We start from the raw sequence: 20,938 nt of genomic DNA on the forward strand, positions 1-20,938 counted from the left end.
AGCTGTATTTGGTAACTCTGGTGACCAAACATTGAATAAATATCCACACCATGCAGAGGAGAGAAGAAAAGGGTGCTGGAGAGGTGCTCGGGAGGGAGCTGCAGAGGGCCATGCTGAGGACTTTGATAGGAAGAATGACATGATGGCATTTGGCTTTAGAAAACCAAGCAATCAACGAAAACAACCACTCTGCCAACTTCTGGATCAGGGGTAGCATGAGGAATGCTCTTTCAGCCATCTGGGTGGGAGATGACAAAGGCAGTGGCTTTATTAATGGAAAAGAGGACACTGAGTTGACACCAATCTGGGGGGCCTTTGAGCCTGACTAGATGTGTAGAGTAGGAGAGAAAGGTATGGAAGGGATGGCCAAGATTTCTAGCCGGAGCGATGTGGACGAATGGGGTCCTAACCAACGCAGGTGCAGACCAGGAGGAGTGCTCCGGAAGCAGAGGTCGTCAGGAGGAGAAAGGTGGGGTGCTCAGCTCGGGAAATGGTTAGAGGTGCCTGCAGGTCACGTATGTTGAGAAGCCCAGTTGGCAGCTGAAGACAGAGCCTGTTTGGGTAATAAAGAGGGCAGAGGAGAAGCAAAGCCGAACGCGAGAGCGACAGTCCGTGCGCGTGTGCACTCCGCTGCGTTCTCGGTTCCCAGGGACGCAGACCTCCGCTGTTGTGGACCCTCCGCCCACGCCCAACTGCCTTTAGAGATAGCTTGGCTTCATCTCAATTTCTGTTCTGTCATTTTCTACCTCCTGTCTGCGGAAAATCCTGTTACCAAGCCTTTGCTAAAATCTGTTCTGAGGTTAGACAAGTGGGGTCATCTAAGCAGGCTATTTTTCCCTTCGTTTTGGGCCTGCAGAACGAAGAGGGAAGAAAGATTAATGGAGTCATGTTCTGATCCGACCCCTACATCACTACGGGGTTTGAAGGCCACCTCCAGTGAGCGCCAGGCCTTTGCAGGGGACACAACTGCTGCTTGGGGGACCTTCACTACACGAGGAGAGCTGCTTGGGTCAGAAAAACCCAGTTCCCACAGACACTCAGGGAGGCTTCCCTCCTCCAGACATACCGCCCTGGGTAAGAGGGAGGATGGGGGAGGGCGAAGAGAGGGGCAAAGGAATGGGACAGGGGTCCCAGGGGTCCTGGTGAGAGGCGACCTTGTGCTGAGGAGCCTTATCTTGCCGGGACAGGACTGCTTTTTGCCTGTTACTGTGGTTATTAATATTGCAGAGAAATTGGAAGACAATTTTTTTCCTGAAAAATGAACTTTCAGGAAGAACTCATATCTGATCTTAAATAGCTTGCATTGTAGTTCCAAGAAATATGTTTACATAGATAGACACACTCTCATGTTACAGAAATCACTGATAACTTACTCAGAGTCCAAAGGAAGCGACTCTGCCTTCTTTCACGGCATGTAGGAACTGACTGGCAATCAGCTGAATACTGAGAACTTGATTAAGCTCCTCTTTCCCCAAGTTTGGGGGAGGTGGGTGCACGGTGCTACACCATCAGGCCTGGCCCATGGCTCTGGAGCTGCTCCACTTGGACCCATAGACCGGGTGCACCCATAAACGGCGCTGTTCCTGTGCACAGCCATTCAGGAGAGCCCCTCGGACTTGGGCTGGGCGGGGGGTGGGGTAATTACTATCCAGAGAAAGTATTTAAAGATAGTTATACACTTCCCACTCTTCAAAATATAGCTTCGCTTGACAACTGGTTTCCTGGCAACGCTTCCTACTGTATAATAAATGTAATGGTTTATTAGAATGTGTAAATTTATTTGTGTGTTTATATATGTATGGAGGATATAGAAATTAAATGATAAAATAGGGAGGAGCAATTTGCCTGCTATTCATGTTCCCTTCACACTAACTGGAAAAGTCCTTTACTCTAGGAATAGAACTTCCCACATGTAGACATAGGAGAGAAGGATGGAGAGGAATGTGTCTCACATACTCTTCAAACTTCTCTATCGTTGCATTCCCATGGGAAATTTCTGCTCACTCACCCTCAGATCCACCTCACCTCTTCCCAATACTGGGCCCTGCTCTTGCCTTTCCACCTATATGGACTGTCCCCTCAGCTACCAGGACCTCCCCCTTCTATGTCCTGCTCATCACTTAGGGGTCACCTCAAGTCCCAGCTTCTCCATGGTGAACTTTTCTAGTCTTCCCAGACTCAGAACTCCTGTCACACTTGTCTGCATTACTCATTTTAGTTACACATTCAAAAATATTTATTAAATACCTTCCATGGGCTAGGTACTAGATATTCAACAGTTATTATGATAAACACAGTCTTTGCATAAAACTCACGTGGGTGATACAGACCCCTAAGCAAGCAAAGAGGGTGCTCAGCGCCAGGGCGGGCTTACTGGAAGTGCCCCCAGAGCACATCAAAGGGCGTCCCAGCCAAGCGTCCAAGCCGGCAAAGGCTCCCCAGAGGAAGTGACTTCCCACTGCCTTGTATTGTCAGTTATCTTTTATTGTATGGTTCTTGCCTCTCCAATGAGATCCTAAGATCCTGGAGGGGAAGGGACTGCCCTCCCCTTTGTTACAGACCCACAATATTAGTGCAGGCCATTTCACGTGGCAAGAACACTTCACTGACAGGTTGGCAGAGCAGTGGAGACAAATTCTATGCAGATTTACTAACTCCTTGTTGAAGACAAGTTTTGAGAGCCCTGGACCTCTTGTCACCCGGGGATGAGGGTGGGGGTGAGGAGAGGATGGGCTCCTAAAAGAGTTTGCTTGACACATAATTTTTGACAGACATCTAGAACAGTAGACAACATCAAAATGGTGGCTACTTCAGGCTCTATCTAGTGGCCAAAGTAAGTTCCTATCTTTTCTTTAACAGAATTGAGAACAAGCAACCCCCCAAATCATTAAATTTAATTCTTTTATACATAAGTAACTTAAAAATGGACTATGAGAGATTGGGGCAAATTTGGACACATCCTTGTTGCTTATGGGATGGCAGAAGCACAGGGAACATTGGAGGCACTTTTCACTGACGATGGGCCAAGACAGTCCTCCCAAATAGTAGAAGCCCGTGGGGTTCACTCCAGAACTCTGCAAAGTCGAGAGAGGAAAACTCCAACAGATTATCTGATTAATCCCTTCAAATTGCACAAGACTTTTGGAATCACTTGTTCTGTAACTGTTTAAAACCTTCTCTGAACAGTGAGCCCCAAATGTTGCAGAATTCTTTATTGTAACTAATTTCTCAAAGTGGAGACTTGGTTTACCAGGAGAATACCTTAATTTTGCCCTAAAGTCATAAGTCCATTGATTTGCCGAATTTTCCCTAAAAGCTCTGTTCTAATATTTCTTTTAAATAAACCATTCAGTCTCGGAAATATAATAGGCCAGTTTTAAGCTCAAATTCATTCATGTCATTATTAAACTGAGAAAGGAATCAGGAATACTTTGATTTTTTTAATATTCAAATATCAGATTCTTTTTTGGAGTAAGACAGGCTCTTCACTGTTTACAAAGTTATTTCTGAGTTACAAAAATTCTCTCTGCATTTCTCCCCATATTTCCAGGTCTCTGCTATGCTCCCATTCAGTCTTAGCTGCCCAATCAGACAGACAGAAAGCGCGAGGGCACATTTTTCTTACTCATGTAGTGGAAACCTTAGCAGCAGACAGGAACTACTCCAGGTCTAGTCTGATAATTGATGGCATTTTGAATCCATTGCCAGTCTTTGATATTCCCTGAACAGACACCATCAGTGGGCTCTAGAATCTGGATGGGATGGCCGCCATTTGACATCTGCTCAGACCCTTTAGGGCCACACTCTCTGGTGTGGTAGCCACTAGCCACATGCGGCTATTGAGCACCTGAAATGTGGCCAGTCCAAACTGAGGTGTGTGGTAAGTTGAAAATACACACTGTATTTCAAAGACTTAGTACAAAAAAACGAATATAAAATATCCCATCAATAATTTTTATAGTATTACATGTTGAAATGATGTTTTAGATATACTGGGTTAAACAAATTATATTAAGATTAATTTCACCTGTTTCTTTTTACTTTTTAATGTGGCTACTAGAAAATTTTAGAAAGTGCACATGTGGCTTGTGTTACTTTCTAATCAACAGCACTGCGGTAGAGCTCCTGCCACCCTCCCCGCCCCCCGGCAATGCCCCTGATACAACAGTTCAGCAGAGACGGGGTAGTGCTCCTGGGCGGAACCTATCACCAGGACGGCATGGTGGTTAGTGGCTTGGGGCCTGGGTGTGGGTTCTGACTCAGCCGTATATGAGCCATGTGGCCCTGGGTCTCTCAGCCTTGGTATGCTCATCTGACAATGGGTTTAATGATAGTGCCAGCCTACAGGTAAGAAGTCTTTTGGGAATACAGAGTCCTCTCTGTGTTTCTGTTGTATCTTGAATAGCAGCCGCAGAGGTCAAATGGCTGGTATAAGGAGGTTAAGAACACAGCAGGGTGAGCCATGCCTCAAACCTGAGCAGAGTCCAGAGTCAGGGGACCACTGTTCTTTCCTCTTTTTCAAAAGCACAGAATACACCATAGAATACTGGATAAGAAAATGTTCCCAATGTCCCCTGGGTATGTCTCACTCAGCAGAGTCCACACAAATATGCACTTTCTCTTCCATCCTCCAGACTGTTCATTCATTCATTCATTCATTTACGATTCACTCATTTGCATGTAATGAGAATGATATTTTGGAAACATTTTAAAATGTATTTTTATATCCCTTACTCTTATTGTGTAGGGGCTTTGGAAATGTCAGAAGTACAAAATGATTTCTCAGCTTTGGCTGTCAAATTAGATATTTTGTTTGAGTGAGTATCAAGCCTAGTGTCTTACTGAGCCAAGATCATTCATTCATTCATTTACTCAGCAAATATTTATTCCATCCCTGTTATGTACCAGCCACTCCTCCAGATGCAGGTGATAAAGCAGTAAGATGTAAGCATTACTGAGAGTGAGAGGACTCTATTTCTAGAGCTCTTGTTCATGTAAGCAGAGCTAGGCCTGGTAGACTTCTCCCTAGATTTTTATGTGCAGGTGGTCATGGCTTAAGAGAAAGAGGAAGGGGAGAAAAGCCTGAATTTTCCAGTCCCAGTGGAATATGAGAGAAAGAAGGTGTCAGAAGCAGAGGAGAAAGTCAGACAGCAGAGTTATTTAATTCTCAGCCCTGGGCCCAAGCCTCAAGAGGTTAGAGAAGGTTGCTTTAGAAACCCCCAGACAGTCATGGGGAGGCCCAGGGACAGTGGGGCTAGTGCGCAGCCTCTACTGGGTGTAGCAGAGGGGGTCTTAAGCTCCCTGGAGAATGTCAGCCTTTGGCTTAGAGCTCCATCCAGGCTGGTGAAGAGAGAGTGGTGGGAGGCAGGCAGGTGGGTGAGCCTGTCATAGTGCTCCCGGTTCCCCAAAGCTTGTTCATGGAGTGTGAGGGGTCTGGAAGCATCTGTGCACTCAGATGAGGTGCGAGGATGCTAAAGTCAGGGGACCAGTGGAGCTTGGGGGTCAGAGGACAGAGGTGGAGATTTCAAGATCGGATGTAAATATGGGGGCCCATGGATTCCAGTGGTGGAACAGATGGAGATGGAGCTGCTGCACCTCAGCAGGTACCAGTTCAGAGAGCAGCCCAGACTAGCCACCACACAGCAGGGATAAGCAGAGGACTCAGGAGGACTCCAGCACCAGTCCTGACCAAGCCCTGTTTACTTCCTGGGATCCTGAAGTCCCCTACCCCTATGCATGCAGACTCCATCTTGGAGAGGAGCTAGGGAAAAGGAAATATGAGAGTCGGAATATTTCACCTTAAGGGATTATTTCAAATACAGCACTGGGCTGCATTTACGCAGCTGGACTGAAATTTAGTGTTATTTATGCTCCTGCTACGCAGTAGGTGAGGCCAGGGAAACAACACTAGATCAGTTATGAAACACAAACAACCAATATCTTTGGGCATGTACAAGCTTTGTGGGAGTACATTCACATCCCCACTCCACATATCCATCCATTCATCCACTCAGCACACGTGTATGGACAGCCTGCCACTGGACAGGCACTTAGCTAGACTCTCTGGAAATAATACCTCTGAGGCACACACAGCCTGTTGGGGGAAACAGGCCTGTGAGCCAATAAATGGAGTGAAGTAGGGTAGGTGCTGTGACAGAGGTATGAGCAAAGCACCATGGGAATGGAGGGAGTGAGTACTTCCCCTGGGGAGTTTGCAGAAGGTGTCATAGATGTGGTAATGTTGGAGGTTCTTAACAAAAGTCCGAGTTCTCTAGATGAAGACATGGGGACATGGTGATTCAGGTAGAAGAAGGGCTCCAGGAAGAAAGGCCCTGGGAACTTTCTGGTAACCACAAGAAGTTCCATGTGGTTGGAACAAAGGACATGCTTGGGGAGTGCGGGAAGTGAGGCTGGAAAGGCAGATGGGGGCTGAAGACCATGGGTCCTGTGGAAGGTTCTGAAGCAGAGCAGTGTCACAATCCTACATGCTTTCCATAATCCTTAAAGTTCCTATCTCATCGTGTTCCATAAACCTGAAATAGTTATGAATAGCGGTAAGTGTCCACATTACATCTTTTTAGACTGGACTCCATCTTATACGGGAGAGGGAGATATTAGGTCTCACGACCTCCTAGGGATGGTGCTGCCACAAAGACTGACGGTCAAGGATCAACAAATATCAACCCTGAAGTACCTGCCTGATCTGATCCACAAGCCTCTTCTTGATAGCCATACAAAAGAGCGCAGTTACCCCCTTAGAAGAACACCTCTCACTTTACCACCCCATCTGGAGGTGTGACCTTGGGCTACCCAGGTCAGAGCAGGAAAGAAGAGCAGCATGCAGCTCACGCACCTGAACTTAGACTTGGAGATCCGGTGGCTGAAAGAGAAAAAGGAGACATTACCAAATGACACACACATTTTCTTCTACTTCAAACATGTTCAACAGTGCAGAGAAGTCCGGTGTTGCTCAGGAGACTTTAGATGGGCACTGGACGGATGTGTGGGATGAAGAACTTTGGAGAGGAAACCCTGTCTGTGAGCATCTCCCGGCGTGTTCTTGTGTTTGAATGTGGGGACTGAGGGCTGGGCCAGCTGACGAATCTACAAACCCAGTATCTTCTAAGTGGCGCTAATGCTCCCTGGAGAGGGAGAGGGCCATTCTCAGATGGCCAGTGTCTGCCCAGCAGGTTCCAAGAGGTAGGGCTGGGCAGCGTGTGAGGAATGCTGCACCTTGAAAAGAGCCAGGCACAAGGCACAAGGATCTCACCAGCTGGAAACCACAGGCAGGAACATATTGGTGTAGATGTCACTGCTGTCCAAGCAGGAGCCTGGCCAATGCTGGGGTATAAAGTGAAGATAAGAGAAAGGAGCCAGCTGGAAACTGAGAGGCCACTACAGTCCTGGCCTGAGGGCTGCAAACTGGGCCTAAAGAAATAGCCATGGGGCCTGAAACCCAGGATGCTGACAGTCATGTGCAACCCAGAAGCACAGGACAGGTGGGCTGGTAGCTGACTCGAAGGATCATCGTATCAGGGAGGAGGGGTCCAGTGAAGGGTGGAAACTTCAAGGAGGTCCTGAGAATACCTGTTCATATAGGAGCGTCCAGGGGAGGCTGGATGGAGGCAGGCTGGGAGAGGAGGAAGGGAAGAAGGGAGGGGGAGAGAGAAAGAGAGAGAGAGAGACAGAGAGAGAGAGAGAGTAAGAGAGAGAGACAGAGAGAGAGAGACACACACACACACAGAGAGAGAGAGCGACAGAGAGAGAGACAGAGAGAGTGAGAGAGAGAGACACAGAGAGAGAGTGAGAGAGAGAGAGAGAGGGAAGGCAAGCACTTGAGACAAAAAACAGAAGACAACATGTCAGAAATGGTGTTAAGGTAGTGGATACCAGGGAGATGCAGGAGGAGAGACTGTGCTCAGATGGACGTGCGGGAGGATGCAGAATGCAAGTTAGAGATGAAGAAAGGGATGGAGACAGTGGTAGAGAGACAAAGAGAGATGCAGAGAGTACACAGGGGCGGGCAGTTTGGGACACGACAGCTGCAACCCTGTGTTGTCCCAGCTCAGTACACAGTGAGCTCTGTTGTACAGCAAGAAAACAACTCCTCTTGTTATTTTTTATTAAAAAAAATTAAACCAGAAGATGTGACAGGTGGTGAAGCCATCGTACATGAGATAATTATATCTCTGGGGCACTGAGATTCTGAGCCAAGTGCCTTTACTGCTCTGAATGGTTAGCTAATAACCTTTTCCCACCTCCAAAGACTGCCTCCTAGGGCTGGAGGGTTTAATCACACGCTAACAAAGCGTGTGGGAGGGGGACCGGGAGCCAAGGGCAGCGTTTTTATTTAGCGTCACAGTTTAATGGGGGAAACAAATGTTTCCAGCCGCTAATTGGGTGCTGGGGAATCCGGGCGCTCTCTTCTCCAGCAGGGCCACACTGAGTTTGGGGCTGTCAGGGTCTTCCCCAGGCTTGCTTTTGGGCAACTGACACTCCTTGCTGTTCACAAGCCCAAGCAGATGACCACGGCCTTTAGTCTTGTGACTCTGTCTACAGGGCCGGGCCTGGCCCCAGGCTTTCTCTCAGAAATGTCCCAATGATTCTCTCCCTTCAATACAGACCACATGCCCTTCCCTTCAAGGTCTCTTGAAGTCTCTCTCTCAGTCCAAGTGAGTTATAAGCAAAAGTGGGTTCTTAAAAACTCCTAATGGGGAAACCAAAATCTCAGTGTTCCTATCTCCTAAGGAAATGGCTCTGGGATGTGGGCACTGGGAGGATCAGGGCTGAGGGTGACCATTTAAAACGAGGTCCGAGTTCCAGCATGGCCATTGGCTACGGGTCCTTCCTTGGCATTCAGGCACACTGTGAAGACGAGGAAATGGAGCAGGACTTTCTTTCCCACTTACGTACAAGTCCTGATGTGTAACCATGGGCACCTCCCTTGAAGACTGATTTTTGTTGTTGTTGTTGCTGTTCTCAGGGGATTGTGAGCATAATTTTAGGCTTGCTGGCTCTGAAACATTCATCCCCTTTTAAGCACCATATTACTTAAGCACCCCTACTTAAGAAGGGGGAGAGTGCTGCTCAAGCGGCATGTGTCTGGATGAAAAGGAAAATCCTAGCCCTTGCAGAGCTGGAGGAAGAAATCCTTGTAAAGCCCCAGCTCCTTGACTTCTCCGTACTTCCTTGTACAGGTGGGAGGCAGCTGCAAAACCCCACTTCCTGAAAACAGAGGGACCCCGCTGCTCGGCTGCCTTTTACCTCCTGGGAGGTAACCACCAGCTAGGGTTTGGAAAGCTAGTCCATCCCTCTGTGTGAGTCCGTGAGCTGGGGAGCAAGTGGGTGCCGTGTAGCACGGCCCCATTCCACACCCTGGGCTGTCTGACGTGTGGCAAAGGCTTCCGCCTACTGGTTAAACCACCTCAGATCCCAATGAGGCCTCGGAACAGCAGAGACCTTCAGCTTCTCCAAACCCCAATGGGGCATGCACAGCCTGCTCAGAAGCCTTTTTGGCTTTTTCCATCAGCAATATTCTAGTGAGGTAAAATTCCACTGGGCTGGATCTGAAATTCATTCAACCCAAGATACTTTCTCTGCCCAGGTGCCCAAGATAAACCTTCCAGGAAACCACAATTTTCTTTGTTGATATTAAGGTTCAAAATTAAAGACAACCCTAAAACTCCTTTTATTTTGCTTAGTTACGCAATTTGCATTTATCATTATTTGACAAATATTTGAACTTCTTGGGAGCTATTTATATTTTCAGCCTTTCTCTCCTTCTTAGAGTAATGAGCACCATATGTTTACTGCCTGCTGTGTGAAATAATATTTCCCTGAATCGTCCCAATTTGCCTTTCACATGAGTCAGATGGCACTGCAGTCATCATCCAGGTTGATATACATCTGACTCAACCTTGAATCCACAACTGCAACACCCCCCTCAGCTGTCATTACTAGAAGGGTCACACCCTGGGCCTTGTCACAGAGCATTGCTCCAACTGCTGGATGCTGAACTCAGTTGCTCTGTATCTCTGGTCAGAGTCTCCTTCTCCATTAGCCCTCCTGCCCTTTCACTGAACCCAACTTTTGCCCTCACTGGCCCTTCCCAATCACTCACACCCTTCCAGGGCTCTCAGGCTAATGTCAGATTTGGCCTCTGGTACCTAGCAATGGCCCCACAGTCACTTCAATGTTGCCTTCAACACAATGTAGACTCCCACACCGCCTGGGCCTTCTGCTGTGCCTGCTCGGCTAAACACCCACCCTGGTCCACACCACTGCATGCTTTTAGTGCTTCCAGGCTACAGAGGCTGCAAAAAATATGTCAAATTGTTCTGCGAGGCTGACTCCACATTTACGATGTCAGTCTCCCCCACGTCTTCGGCACTGCTCAGCATTCTTAGTGACTTCTCGGTGATTCACTAGTTCGAATCTTACTGTACTGAACTGTCCTCAAGGTTCCTAGGACACCAAACTCTCACTTTCTGTGATGACATGATAGATATTTTGTATGACTCTTATCATTGACCCTCTTCATCAGAGCCTCTTTCTGATTCTATATTCTTTATAAACTGTAGCCTTTGAGAACTGGAAGGAACTCTTAGATACCACCTGGATCTATGGTTTGCAATTTATCAAGTTACAGAATTCTTTATCCACATGAAATCTAACCTGGAAGCCCAACACGTAATAGAGGTGAAAGCGGTCCCCTTCTGTAGTCCCTGCAGCTCCCAGGACCCCCAGGCCTTTGCACGTTGAATCAACCAAAAGGCTGACCCCTTCGTTTGCCAGGGGACAAGACTCAGACTCAAGAGTGGAGGTGTTTTGGTTGAGGTCACATGGCTAGTTGGTGGCTCACTGGGACTAGACCCCAGGACTCCTGATGCCAGGTCTCTTTTCCATCTTACCGTTAGTCCCAGAGGTACAGGGAGTGCTTCTATGTAAATCCAGTCTCTCCAACTGTGTCTTTGAAGTCGCCCTTCTCCTCTTTGTAAGCCATGTCTTCCTATAAGCACTCATCTCCACTCCAGCACTTTCAGCCTCTCCCTTTTCACTGGCTTCTTTTCTGCCTTAAAGATTATTCTAGTCTTTACTTGAAAGGCCTTTAACAAGGCCTCACTTGCCATTGCTGCCTATTCTTTCTCCTACCCTGATTTCCTCTCTCCCTTCCATGGCCTCACTTCTGGAACGAGTGCCCTACGCTGGCTCATGTCCACCCCCTCTCCTTCACCGAGACTCCAATTCTCATAGTCAAATTCTGCAGAGTATGGCTCCAGAACACACAAATAATTCATCTGCTTTTTCCATCTCCATGTGTGACTCCAGCCGGAGCCACCATCATCTTGCACCTTGGGAACTGCTGTTGAGATCCTTTCACCGCGTGCCTGTTTCCTACTGGCCTCGCTCCTACCCATTCTTCTCCTAACATCAAAGTGATCCTTTAAGAATGCAGTGCTAACCAAAACAACCAGCTCCACATTCCTGTGACTTCTCACGTTCAATCACTTCTCATGGTCTTGTGGAAAAGACGAAGATCATTAGGATCTACCAGGCCCTGCCCATCTCCAGCCTTGTCTCCCGGACTCTCCCCTCATTCCTGCCCTGCATGCACTGGCTGCACTGGCCTTCTCTCAGTTCTTCCACCCAAGGGCCTTGAAACACACTCGGAACATTCTTCCTTACTCTTCACCTCAATAATGTATGTTCACTCTTCAGTTCTCAGCTTAAATTTTAATTCTTCAAAGGAGTTTTTCCTAACCTGCCGGTCTATACCAGGTCCCTCCCCCTGTTATTAACCCTATATGACAGTTACTTGTTAACACTTATCCCAATTTATAATGACTTCTTTACTTGTCTAATGTCACTTTCACACCAGATTGTGAGCTCCAACGAGATGGTGTCCATTTGCTTGATTGCTATGTATCCTCATCGCCTAGCACCAAGCTGGGCATCCTGTTGAATGAATGTACAGATAAACAGCTCTGTCCTGAAATTCTTTCTACCGAGGCTTCCAGGAAAGTACTGCTGTCTGCTCTAAAACCACTTCATCTGGTTCATTTACTTGGTCTTATTCTTCTGTGTGTCAGTTTCCCAATGCTCAGTCCTTGGTCTTCTGCCTCTAATCCTCTATGAACTACCCTGGTTTTATAACCTCATTAATAGTTTTTACATCGATAGCCTCAAAAGTGTGGCTCCATCCCTGTTCAGAGCTGAGCTTTGGACCTCCACACCCTGTGGCTGGTGTGATGTCTGCAAGTCCGTCTGGTTGGGCCCCGGCTTCAAATTTTACTTCAGCATCCTTATCATTTGCTGTCTTCAGACCTTGATGGCTCCTTCCTCTTCATCACCTTTTCTCCCCAGCTGCCCCCTCCCCACCAAAATATATTGCAGTTCCTTTCTCTCTGCCCCCACCACCCCCAGGAACCATCTTCATCCAGGCCTTCTCACTATATAGAAACCTTCATAGAAACCCTCACTACACACCACTTTTAACTCAGCTTTAAAAACTAGCCTCTCACGGTCTCCTCACCATCACACTCAGTCTCAGCCTCTAGCTTGTCTTCATGCTGTGTCTCCCACCAGGAACGCTGGCATTCTTATCCCATCATTGCCTGAGGCAGGGGTGGGGAGGGGAGTGGGTTGGAGAAGACCATCATTGATTAGGTACATATTAGAATTCTGCCACTGTCACTAGGTATTCTACACGCACAGAGGAGATGCATAAATGTGGCTATTCCTGGGGATAACAGGGACCATTTCTACAGAGCTCTCAAGCCTGTAGAGCATATCCTCAAGGAAATGACAGATATACTAGAGATGCCAGCCTCCTCTATGGGGGACAGTCATGTTCTTCCAGCAGAGCCTCCACACTCTCCTGAAATGTACTCTCAAGTGACCTCCTAGTGCCAGCTCCCTGGTCCCTCCTGGTCTGCAAGTTGGGCCATGCCCCAAAGCCAGAGTTGCAGGGTCTTCAATCATCTGCCCCCTAACCCTCCTTGGTGTCAAGACAACAGAAAGGCCTAGACCTGACAGGCTTTGAAGGCTTGCTATCTGCCTTTCCCTAGTGTGGCTGTCTGGGGCCCACTTCCAGAAACTCAAGTGCTTGTTTTGTATGGTTCCAAAAGAAGAGAGGAGGGAAAAGGCTTGGACGGCTGCTTAAAAATGTAATTAGCACCATATTTTAACAACATTTTGACAATAATTGCTTCCCAACAATACTGAGAAATCTGCAGTGCAGACTCCCCGGCGCCACTGTCAGAGTGACTGATACTGAAGGCCCGTGTACCTTGGAAAGAGAAGATGCAAGAGCTGGTCTGTTCCTAAGCCTCGTTTCCCTTCTCCTTTGGCTCGGAGGCCACCCTCGAGGCTGGCGTGGCTTATGTTTAGGCGTTCCTATAGCTAACCTTTTAAACAGGGTTGGGTTTGCCCAGACCACTGAGTCATTTCAGAGGGAAAGGGTGAGATGAGATGCTGTTCCACTGCTGGAGTGATTTAGAAACTCATTGTCTTTGGGACTGGTCCCATCTGGGGCCTTCTGTCTGCAGTGCCTGTCAGTGACGGGGCAGAGTTTACAGGTCTTACACCTACCAGGAAAGAGGAGAAGCAGGCTCCACTACCCAGTGTGGGACCAGCATGGCCCAGGAGGCCTCATGCTCAAGGTCAATGTCACTCCTTGACAGAACACAACTTTAATCTTTGGACTTTGCTTTCTGAGATACTGGTAATGAAACCAGCGGTTTGCTTATTTTCAGCAGTTAAACCATTTTTTCGCTTCATGTTTTTTTTTTTTTTTGGGGGGGGACACATTTCCCAGGGACCGCTGGTTTCCATTTTTAAGATGGAACTAACGGGTGACTGTGATAATCCACGTGTGAACTGCCCCTCCTCACACCTGCCCAGTCTTGGGCCACGTCAGCTCACCGAAGCCCAGGACTGGGGTCTGAGCCAGGGCAAGGAGGATGTGAACATCTAGGCTGGGGCTTACGTGGGAGGAGGCAGCTGCCTTCTAGGCTAAGCACTGAGGTTTTTATTAACTCAAGTTTGCGTTCCAGGCACCTGTTTCCCTTCACTAGATGGATAACTTAGTGTTGCAGATAAGGACCAACATGTTTATCACCTCCCAGTGTATTTTCTTAGGTGTTGGCTTTTCTTCTAGGTCACATTTATCAGAATGGAAAGGTGGCTAGCAGGACCCAGGGACCCTAACACGGCTGTGTCTTATGAAAGGGGGTGAGGGGGCTGGGAAGCAACAGGCTTCAGGGCCCCCCCAACCCTGCACAGAACATGCTCTGTACTTCTCAGATGTGGTGGGAAGGGCCTCAAAATCCAGGAGTGAGAGCCTCAAAGAAGTGCTGAACTGAAGACATGACCTGCCCAGGGCCCCCCTCAACCTGGGCCCTCCTCTCCCCACACAGGGCACCGCCTGAGGTTTCTGTTTCTTGCTGCACTCGAATCTCTACCCCTCCCGGCGAGGAGCCAACCCATTGTGACTTCAGGACACAGCTTCCCTGCCCACAACCCGGAAAAGCCCCAGCCGTGCCTACTCACGCCAGCCTGGCTCCGCAGTTTTCTCCCTCGATGTCACCTCCAGCCACGTTTTCCGTGTTGACAGACTCAGTCTCACTTGTGGGCATGCTCACTGTAAGAGTCAAAGCGATGCAGAGCAAGGCATTGAGGGCGGGGAGGAAAGAGGAGAGAAGAGCATTAGTTTGCAACACACCCAATCCCGAGTCAAGACGGAGGGCTGCTGGGGAGGAAGAGGGCCTGAACAGCACCTGTTGGCCAGGGGACGGGCACTGCTGCCGCAGGCTGAGCCCTGGCGCTGCCCTGGCCAGCGGCGGGGGTTTCCTTCATTGACAGGCCTGCTGTGTATCTAGTCTGAGTTTTGCTGCCATGGACACTCTAAACTAGTGGGAATGTGGGAGGAAATCTGGTGATAAGATCCTTTACCTTATAGGAGACATCCTGAAAACACTGCCCCTTGAATCCTTTCTCTACCCTCAACTCTACGCCTTTGGAGAAGCTGTATAAGGTTTTCCATTTGCATCCATTACTTGCCATAAAAAGAGGAGCTTTCATGAAAATATTTTATTTACCTTATTTCTTTCTACCCACCAATTCTAAAGGGCTCCACCCCCAAACTTAGGGTCTAGCTTGTTTGTAGAGAGGGCATTTTTGCCACCAGCATGAACTACTAGATGGACTTGGAGGAACGCCCCTTGTCCTGTGGTGCATGCTGGGTACTGAGTCAACTACGTCTAGCACTCTACCTGGAATAGAGAGCCTGAAGTGAACAGCCATTACCAGAATCATGTACTAAGATTCAAACCAGCACTGCAGACATCAGGCATGAGGAACATAACTGCGGAACCCGGCAAATCAAGTTTACATGCGGCTAGAATATAGACTGCCGGGTTACTCTCCCCCGTCAGCAACCTTGACATTCCCAGCTCAGCAGGTTGACCTGGAGTATAGACCATCTAATTCCATGGGAGCCAATCTGTCCAGTCAATCTCTAGGCTCTTCCTGAGGCAGCAGTGGGCTGAATTTCTAGAGCAGTAGTAGTTTTTTAAGCTTGGAACCCAGTTTGATGGCTTAGAAAACGCCACTTCTTTTATTATAACTTTTTATTCCAAATAAAAGTTTAACTCAAGAGAATTCTTCTTTTTCACCTCCCATTAACCTTCTAATACAACACAAAAATGAGTTCCTTATTTTTGCCAACTCCTGTTCCTTAGAGCGGCCACCACATCATTGGTCCTGGTTCAGCTCTCCTGACAGGACAGAACTCCTCATCTGGTGAGACAATCACTAGTCCTCAGCAGCCATAGAATCTGCAATTAGTGAGGGTGTAGCATCAGGTGATGTAGCACCAGGTGACACGTCCCCACGGGGCTGCCACAGCCCAGGAGAAGACCTACTGGTTACATGGATATTGGTGCTGGATGTGGATTTTTCCCACATTGTTTTCTTTTGGATGAAGACAACATGGGCAGGTGAGAAGAGACTCACCTCAAGAATATGGAAGACACACACAGAAAGCCCCATGACCTGCCATCTGTTTGTTGTGTACGAGAGACCCCTCTACCTTGGGATTTATTTTCAATAAAGTTGGGTAAAAAGAAATGCAGATGTTATTTCAAAGAAGTTGGCGCTGGATGGGACTTTAGATATCCTCCAGCTCTAACTCGGTCCCTTCACTTCACAGGACAGGAAAGCGAGGCCTGGGGGAGGGAAGGATGCCCAGGGTCCTGCAGTGTGTTTGGGGTAGGACTTCACCCGAAGCACAGGTGTCATGACCCCCTGCACCATGCTCATTTTGATTGCCCCCACGTTGACCAACTCCCTAGTCTACACCCTAGGACAAGAGGAGGTTCTTAAAGCTAAATCAGGCCCTGGTAGCATCACAGGAGGGTGTCAAATGGCCACATGGTAGTGCTGAGTTTCACAGCACTTACAAAAGTTCTACAGCCTGCGGTCTGAGGGAGCTGGTGGGAGAGACCAGACTTTAGGGATGGTTTTAGCACTGGGAGTTGGGAAGACAAAACCTTCAGAGTTTGCCAGGGTTCCTTGTGCCATCCATACTAAGGAAGAAGTCACAACACTAAAATGCCTTTGGTCTTTCAATCCATCTGTCTCCAGCCATCTCTGGCCTAACGTGCCTTTAACTCTTCAGGCAACATTGTTTAAAGAGTTCAGCTGTGTATAAAAAGCCATCTGACTTTGCGACACTTTGCTCCCAGAGAGCCCCTTATGTGCTAGTGGAGTGGTGTGATGGCAGTGGCGCTAGGCTTGGAAGGACAACCAAAGTAGGAGTGGGCAGGCCTGGGCATTAGAAGGAAACATGTAATCTTCTAAATAAAGGCACTGCCTATACCATGCCAAGCTGGCATTTACAGTGAAAATCTCGACTGGCACTATGCAAAGGAAAGCTTCTATCAAGGAATAGCTGCTTCTGAGTGTCACATCCGCTGACTTTATACATATGAAGAGACGACAAGACAGTGGCTTTGAGTGGGACAGATTGCCATCCCCTCACAAAAACTACACATACATACAAACACATATGCACACACACACACAGCATCACAAGCCATCAAGAAAAATACCCTCCCGTGCAGTGCGGTACGTACCAGCACACACTTACACACACAGAGCACAGGGGAACATTACCATGGGTTTCTGTGGAGTGACTAAACCAAGCAAACTTCCCTTTCTTCTGATCAAGCAAGCTCGCTGGAGCGCCTCCTTTCACAGACAAGATGGTCAGTGTCAAGAACCAGGAACAAGACATCAACAGAGAGCATGCAGTCAGCCATGGGCAAAAGAAAGAAACAAGGAACTCAGCTTTCACGTGGAACAGCCATTTTCATCTCCAAAAATAAACTAAAAAAATTATAAAAAGCAATATTCCAAAACATATAAGAAAACATAACAAAATAGAACAAAAACCCCAAATCACATAAATTAACAACACAAAACAAATAATGGACCCTGGGGAGAAGAAATTACTCCAGTAGAGGCTCCAGTCTACACTCGTAGACTGGTTAGTGACTTTGAGGAGAGGACTTCCTGGGGGGCCACACTCACCCCTGCTGTCTCCTTAAGGAGGCACCCATTTTACAGGCTCAAATGGGGCATCTGCTAAAGTCAAACCACAGCATTGGTGTCCCCCTCCACCCACTCAGTGCCCAGGTGAGTTGACGTCTCCCCCATCTGAAGTGGATTCAAGGGCTCCCTCACAACTTACACCCAGACAGTGTCACTTGCAGGTAGAAAACAATCCATTGACCTCCTTGCCCCTTTGTCCAATCATTCAATTCCATTTAATAAAGTTCCACCTGGTGCCTCAGGCCTGATCACGTCCCAAACATCTATGCATCTGCTTTTCATCAGTTTAAACAGGCAAAGAAGTTGCTCACATGCTTGTCAATGGGTGGTCTTTTTTTTTTTTTGAGGAAGATTAGCCCTGAGCTAACTACTGTCAATCCTCCTCTTTTTGCTGAGGAAGACTGGCCCTGAGCTAACATCCATGCCCATCTTCCTCTACTTTATACGTGGGATGCCTACCACAGCATAGCGTGCCAAGCGGTGCCGTGTCCACACCCTGGATCGGAACCGGTGAACCCCGGGCTGCCAAAGCAGAACGTGGGCACCTAACTGCTGTGCCACTGGGCTGGCCCCTGTCAATGAGTGGTCTTTTGAGGAGGTTTGTATAAAAGGGAGAAGAACTCTGTAAGCATCCTTGGGTCTGAGCTATAGTTGGAGAGGAGGGTGCTGGCAAGTGTAAACACAATGGTTACTGCGAATGGAAGAGGGGACCTCTGTATTCTGCAATGAACTTCAAGTTCTGGACGTCAAATGCTTTAGCTAATTCCTGAGAAATGGACTTTTCCCACTTCATCTCGTAGAACTAGCATTAACTACGCCCCTGCCAGGCCCCTAGGGAGGGTGTTGGGGACGGGTGGTGAGTCAGGCATAGTTCCAATTTGTTAATGAGGTGGGAAATCTGTTCCTACTCACGAAGGGAAGCATGTGCCTGATGAGGAACGGGGAGGGGGCCCCTTCAGCTCCAGGAAGGGGCATGAAGGGAAGGTCACCCCGAATTTTAGGGGCTTCTTTACTTCCCCCTCTTCTCCTGGAACTCAGATCACCTCTAATGAACAGCCCTGAGTGCTTCTTGTCAGTGAGAGCTCTGGAGACTAGTTCACAGCAGAAAAGGGCCAGCTGTATTTTTAACCTTTGTGAAGGGCTGTGTCCCCAAACACACATCTTTAAAATACAGGGCTTGGAATAGACAGAAACGTCACTCCCAGTATCATTTTTTTCACTTCTCAAAAGTCCTATATGAAATAGCCCTGAAAGTTAGGAGCTGGAATGGTTCAAATTTCTCTTCTAGAAAAAGGTCTGTCTCAGTTTAGAATGACAGTCACTAAAATGAGCCTGTCATAGTGAGTGGTCTTTATCCGGAGATGTAAAGGGCAGACATGAGGCTGCCGGTCACCAAGTTTCGGTCTAGTTATGTGGTCGCCTGGGGGGATGAGAGCCCTGGCCAGCGACGGAAGGCCCCGGACACCGGAACCTTTTATACAGACGCATTATCCAGCTTTTGGCATTGGTATCAATATTGTCCCATCTTGTTCAATTTCAGAAATGGCTGTATGATAACTTTAAAAACAATAGAAAGAGCTCCATAAAAACATGGCTGTTGAATGTCTAACTGACTTTGGCCAGGGATCGTCTTTCATGTGGGCAAAGTTGGCAGCCACCTGTGTGGAGAGTGATTTGAAGAGCATCTAAATCATCTCTCTTGATGGTGGGCAGCGGTCTCCACTAGATCTGCTATTTTGGGTCAAGTCAAATATCTAAAGATTTGTTGCTGGAATGAAAATATCTCACCTGGAAGGAGCAGTATAGTGATATACTAGTGCCTATTAATTTGTGATCACTTGTCCCTTAAGCACCTGAGGGAATCAGATGGGTGGGATGCAGTTTGCATTCCTATTACTAAGGGATTAGACAGTAGGATTGTAGCTGATTCTTTATAGGACTTGCTGCCCTAGAGAGACAGACGTGGATTCCTTCTTAGAAACTGGATGCCCAGATTGTTGAAAGTTGAGAATTATAAATGCTGGATACTGATTCTGTGGGTGAGATGGAGAGCCTGACTCCTTCTCTGGCCACTTAGATGATGAATTGGTTGGAAGCTAAGGCAGAAAGATGGCAAGGAACCCAGATGCTCAAGGTCACCTCTTCTCTAAAGGCAACCTCCTCCTGGAAGCCCTGAGAGCAGTCTGCTCACCTACAGAAGATGCCATGAGAACACAGGCTCTGTGGCATGAAACGCACTTCACTGAATGGATTTAGGAAGAAAGCTAGAGAGGAAGCTAGTTTTCTGACTTTCTAACTTCACTGTTACCAGGTACTGTGAATCAAATATGGGTCTTTGGGCTGTCCTGCCCCTTGGATTCTGCTGAGAAGATTCCAAAAGAAAAGGAGATTTTCCTGAAAGAGTAATTAACAGCTGCCATTGCAGGTGGGGATAACATAATCACACTTTCGGTGTTATCACCAACGGCTACCATGAGTTGTATGGGCTCTGTCTTTCCAACAACTGATTACCTCCTTGAATTAATGTCTTCTCTCCCCAAAACAGCTATTCTTGGTGGCAACTTGCATGAATGGCGATTAGTAGGACAATTTCCATGTCTGAAGGGAGATGCACGGTCATTGTCTCACAGCAACCGATGCCTCCCCTGATCTGCTTGGGGAGCAGTTGTTCAGATACTGGGGGGATTATGATAAGCCACTTCCACCATGGGATGATCTCCTGAAACTGGCAATTACATGAACCATGCTGGAGGAGGAGCACTACATCTGGCTGTTGTGAAGACTGGTATGCCCTGGGATATTTGGGTTTGCAAACCCTCTAGGGTTTATTCACTAAAATTTGGGGATCCCCCATTAAACAACAGGCAGGGCTTTGAAAGCATGGCTGCACAGCTCAGCTGGTCAGCCTTCCCGCAGCTGTGGTCAACAGAGACAGGGAAGACTCCCGGCACACGATCCTCACTTTACAACCAACGACTGGCTCCGGGCAGTTCCTTACATTGCTTAAAACAAATCTCCACATGGTGAATCTGCTCCAGGATGTTCCAGTTGGGTAACACTCATGGTTTCCGAGAAGAGAAATTAGATCTCAATTAGCCATCATGACACAAACATTTATGCAATATGTGTGCCCAAAGATGGCCGAACTCATCCACATGAATAAAAAAATGACTCTAGAAGGGGCTCTGGCAAAGGTTGGAGAGTAAGAGCTACTTTGGTTTTGATAAAGAAAAAAGAAATCACTAAGGTTATTTATCAGTAAATCCACAAAGAAAACAGTAAGCGAAATCTTCATAGGCATTCCTTTCTTCACTCCCTTTTCCTT

At 47.7% G+C, this 20,938-nt stretch overlaps 1 protein-coding gene across 9 annotated transcripts in view; it reads right to left on the reverse strand.

The window, feature by feature from the left end:
* CACNA1C (calcium voltage-gated channel subunit alpha1 C) overlaps positions 1–20,938 on the reverse strand; it is a 680,887-nt gene that overhangs the window by 120,746 nt on the left and 539,203 nt on the right. For 8 of the 9 annotated variants that reach the window (XM_070620344.1, XM_070620343.1, XM_070620341.1 and 5 more), the window contains exons 10-11: positions 14,551–14,641; positions 6,854–6,880 (exon numbers count right to left, since the gene is read on the reverse strand). In XM_070620344.1, the coding sequence (XP_070476445.1) occupies positions 6,854–6,880; positions 14,551–14,641 (118 nt within the window). Of the gene's footprint in view, positions 1–6,853; positions 6,881–14,550; positions 14,642–17,175; positions 17,251–20,938 lie in introns of all 9 variants that reach the window. The other variant, XM_070620345.1, reaches the window with a different exon arrangement.

Source organism: Equus przewalskii, chromosome 5, assembly GCF_037783145.1.
Source record: "Equus przewalskii isolate Varuska chromosome 5, EquPr2, whole genome shotgun sequence".
In the NCBI taxonomy this organism is placed as follows: domain Eukaryota; kingdom Metazoa; phylum Chordata; class Mammalia; order Perissodactyla; family Equidae; genus Equus; species Equus przewalskii.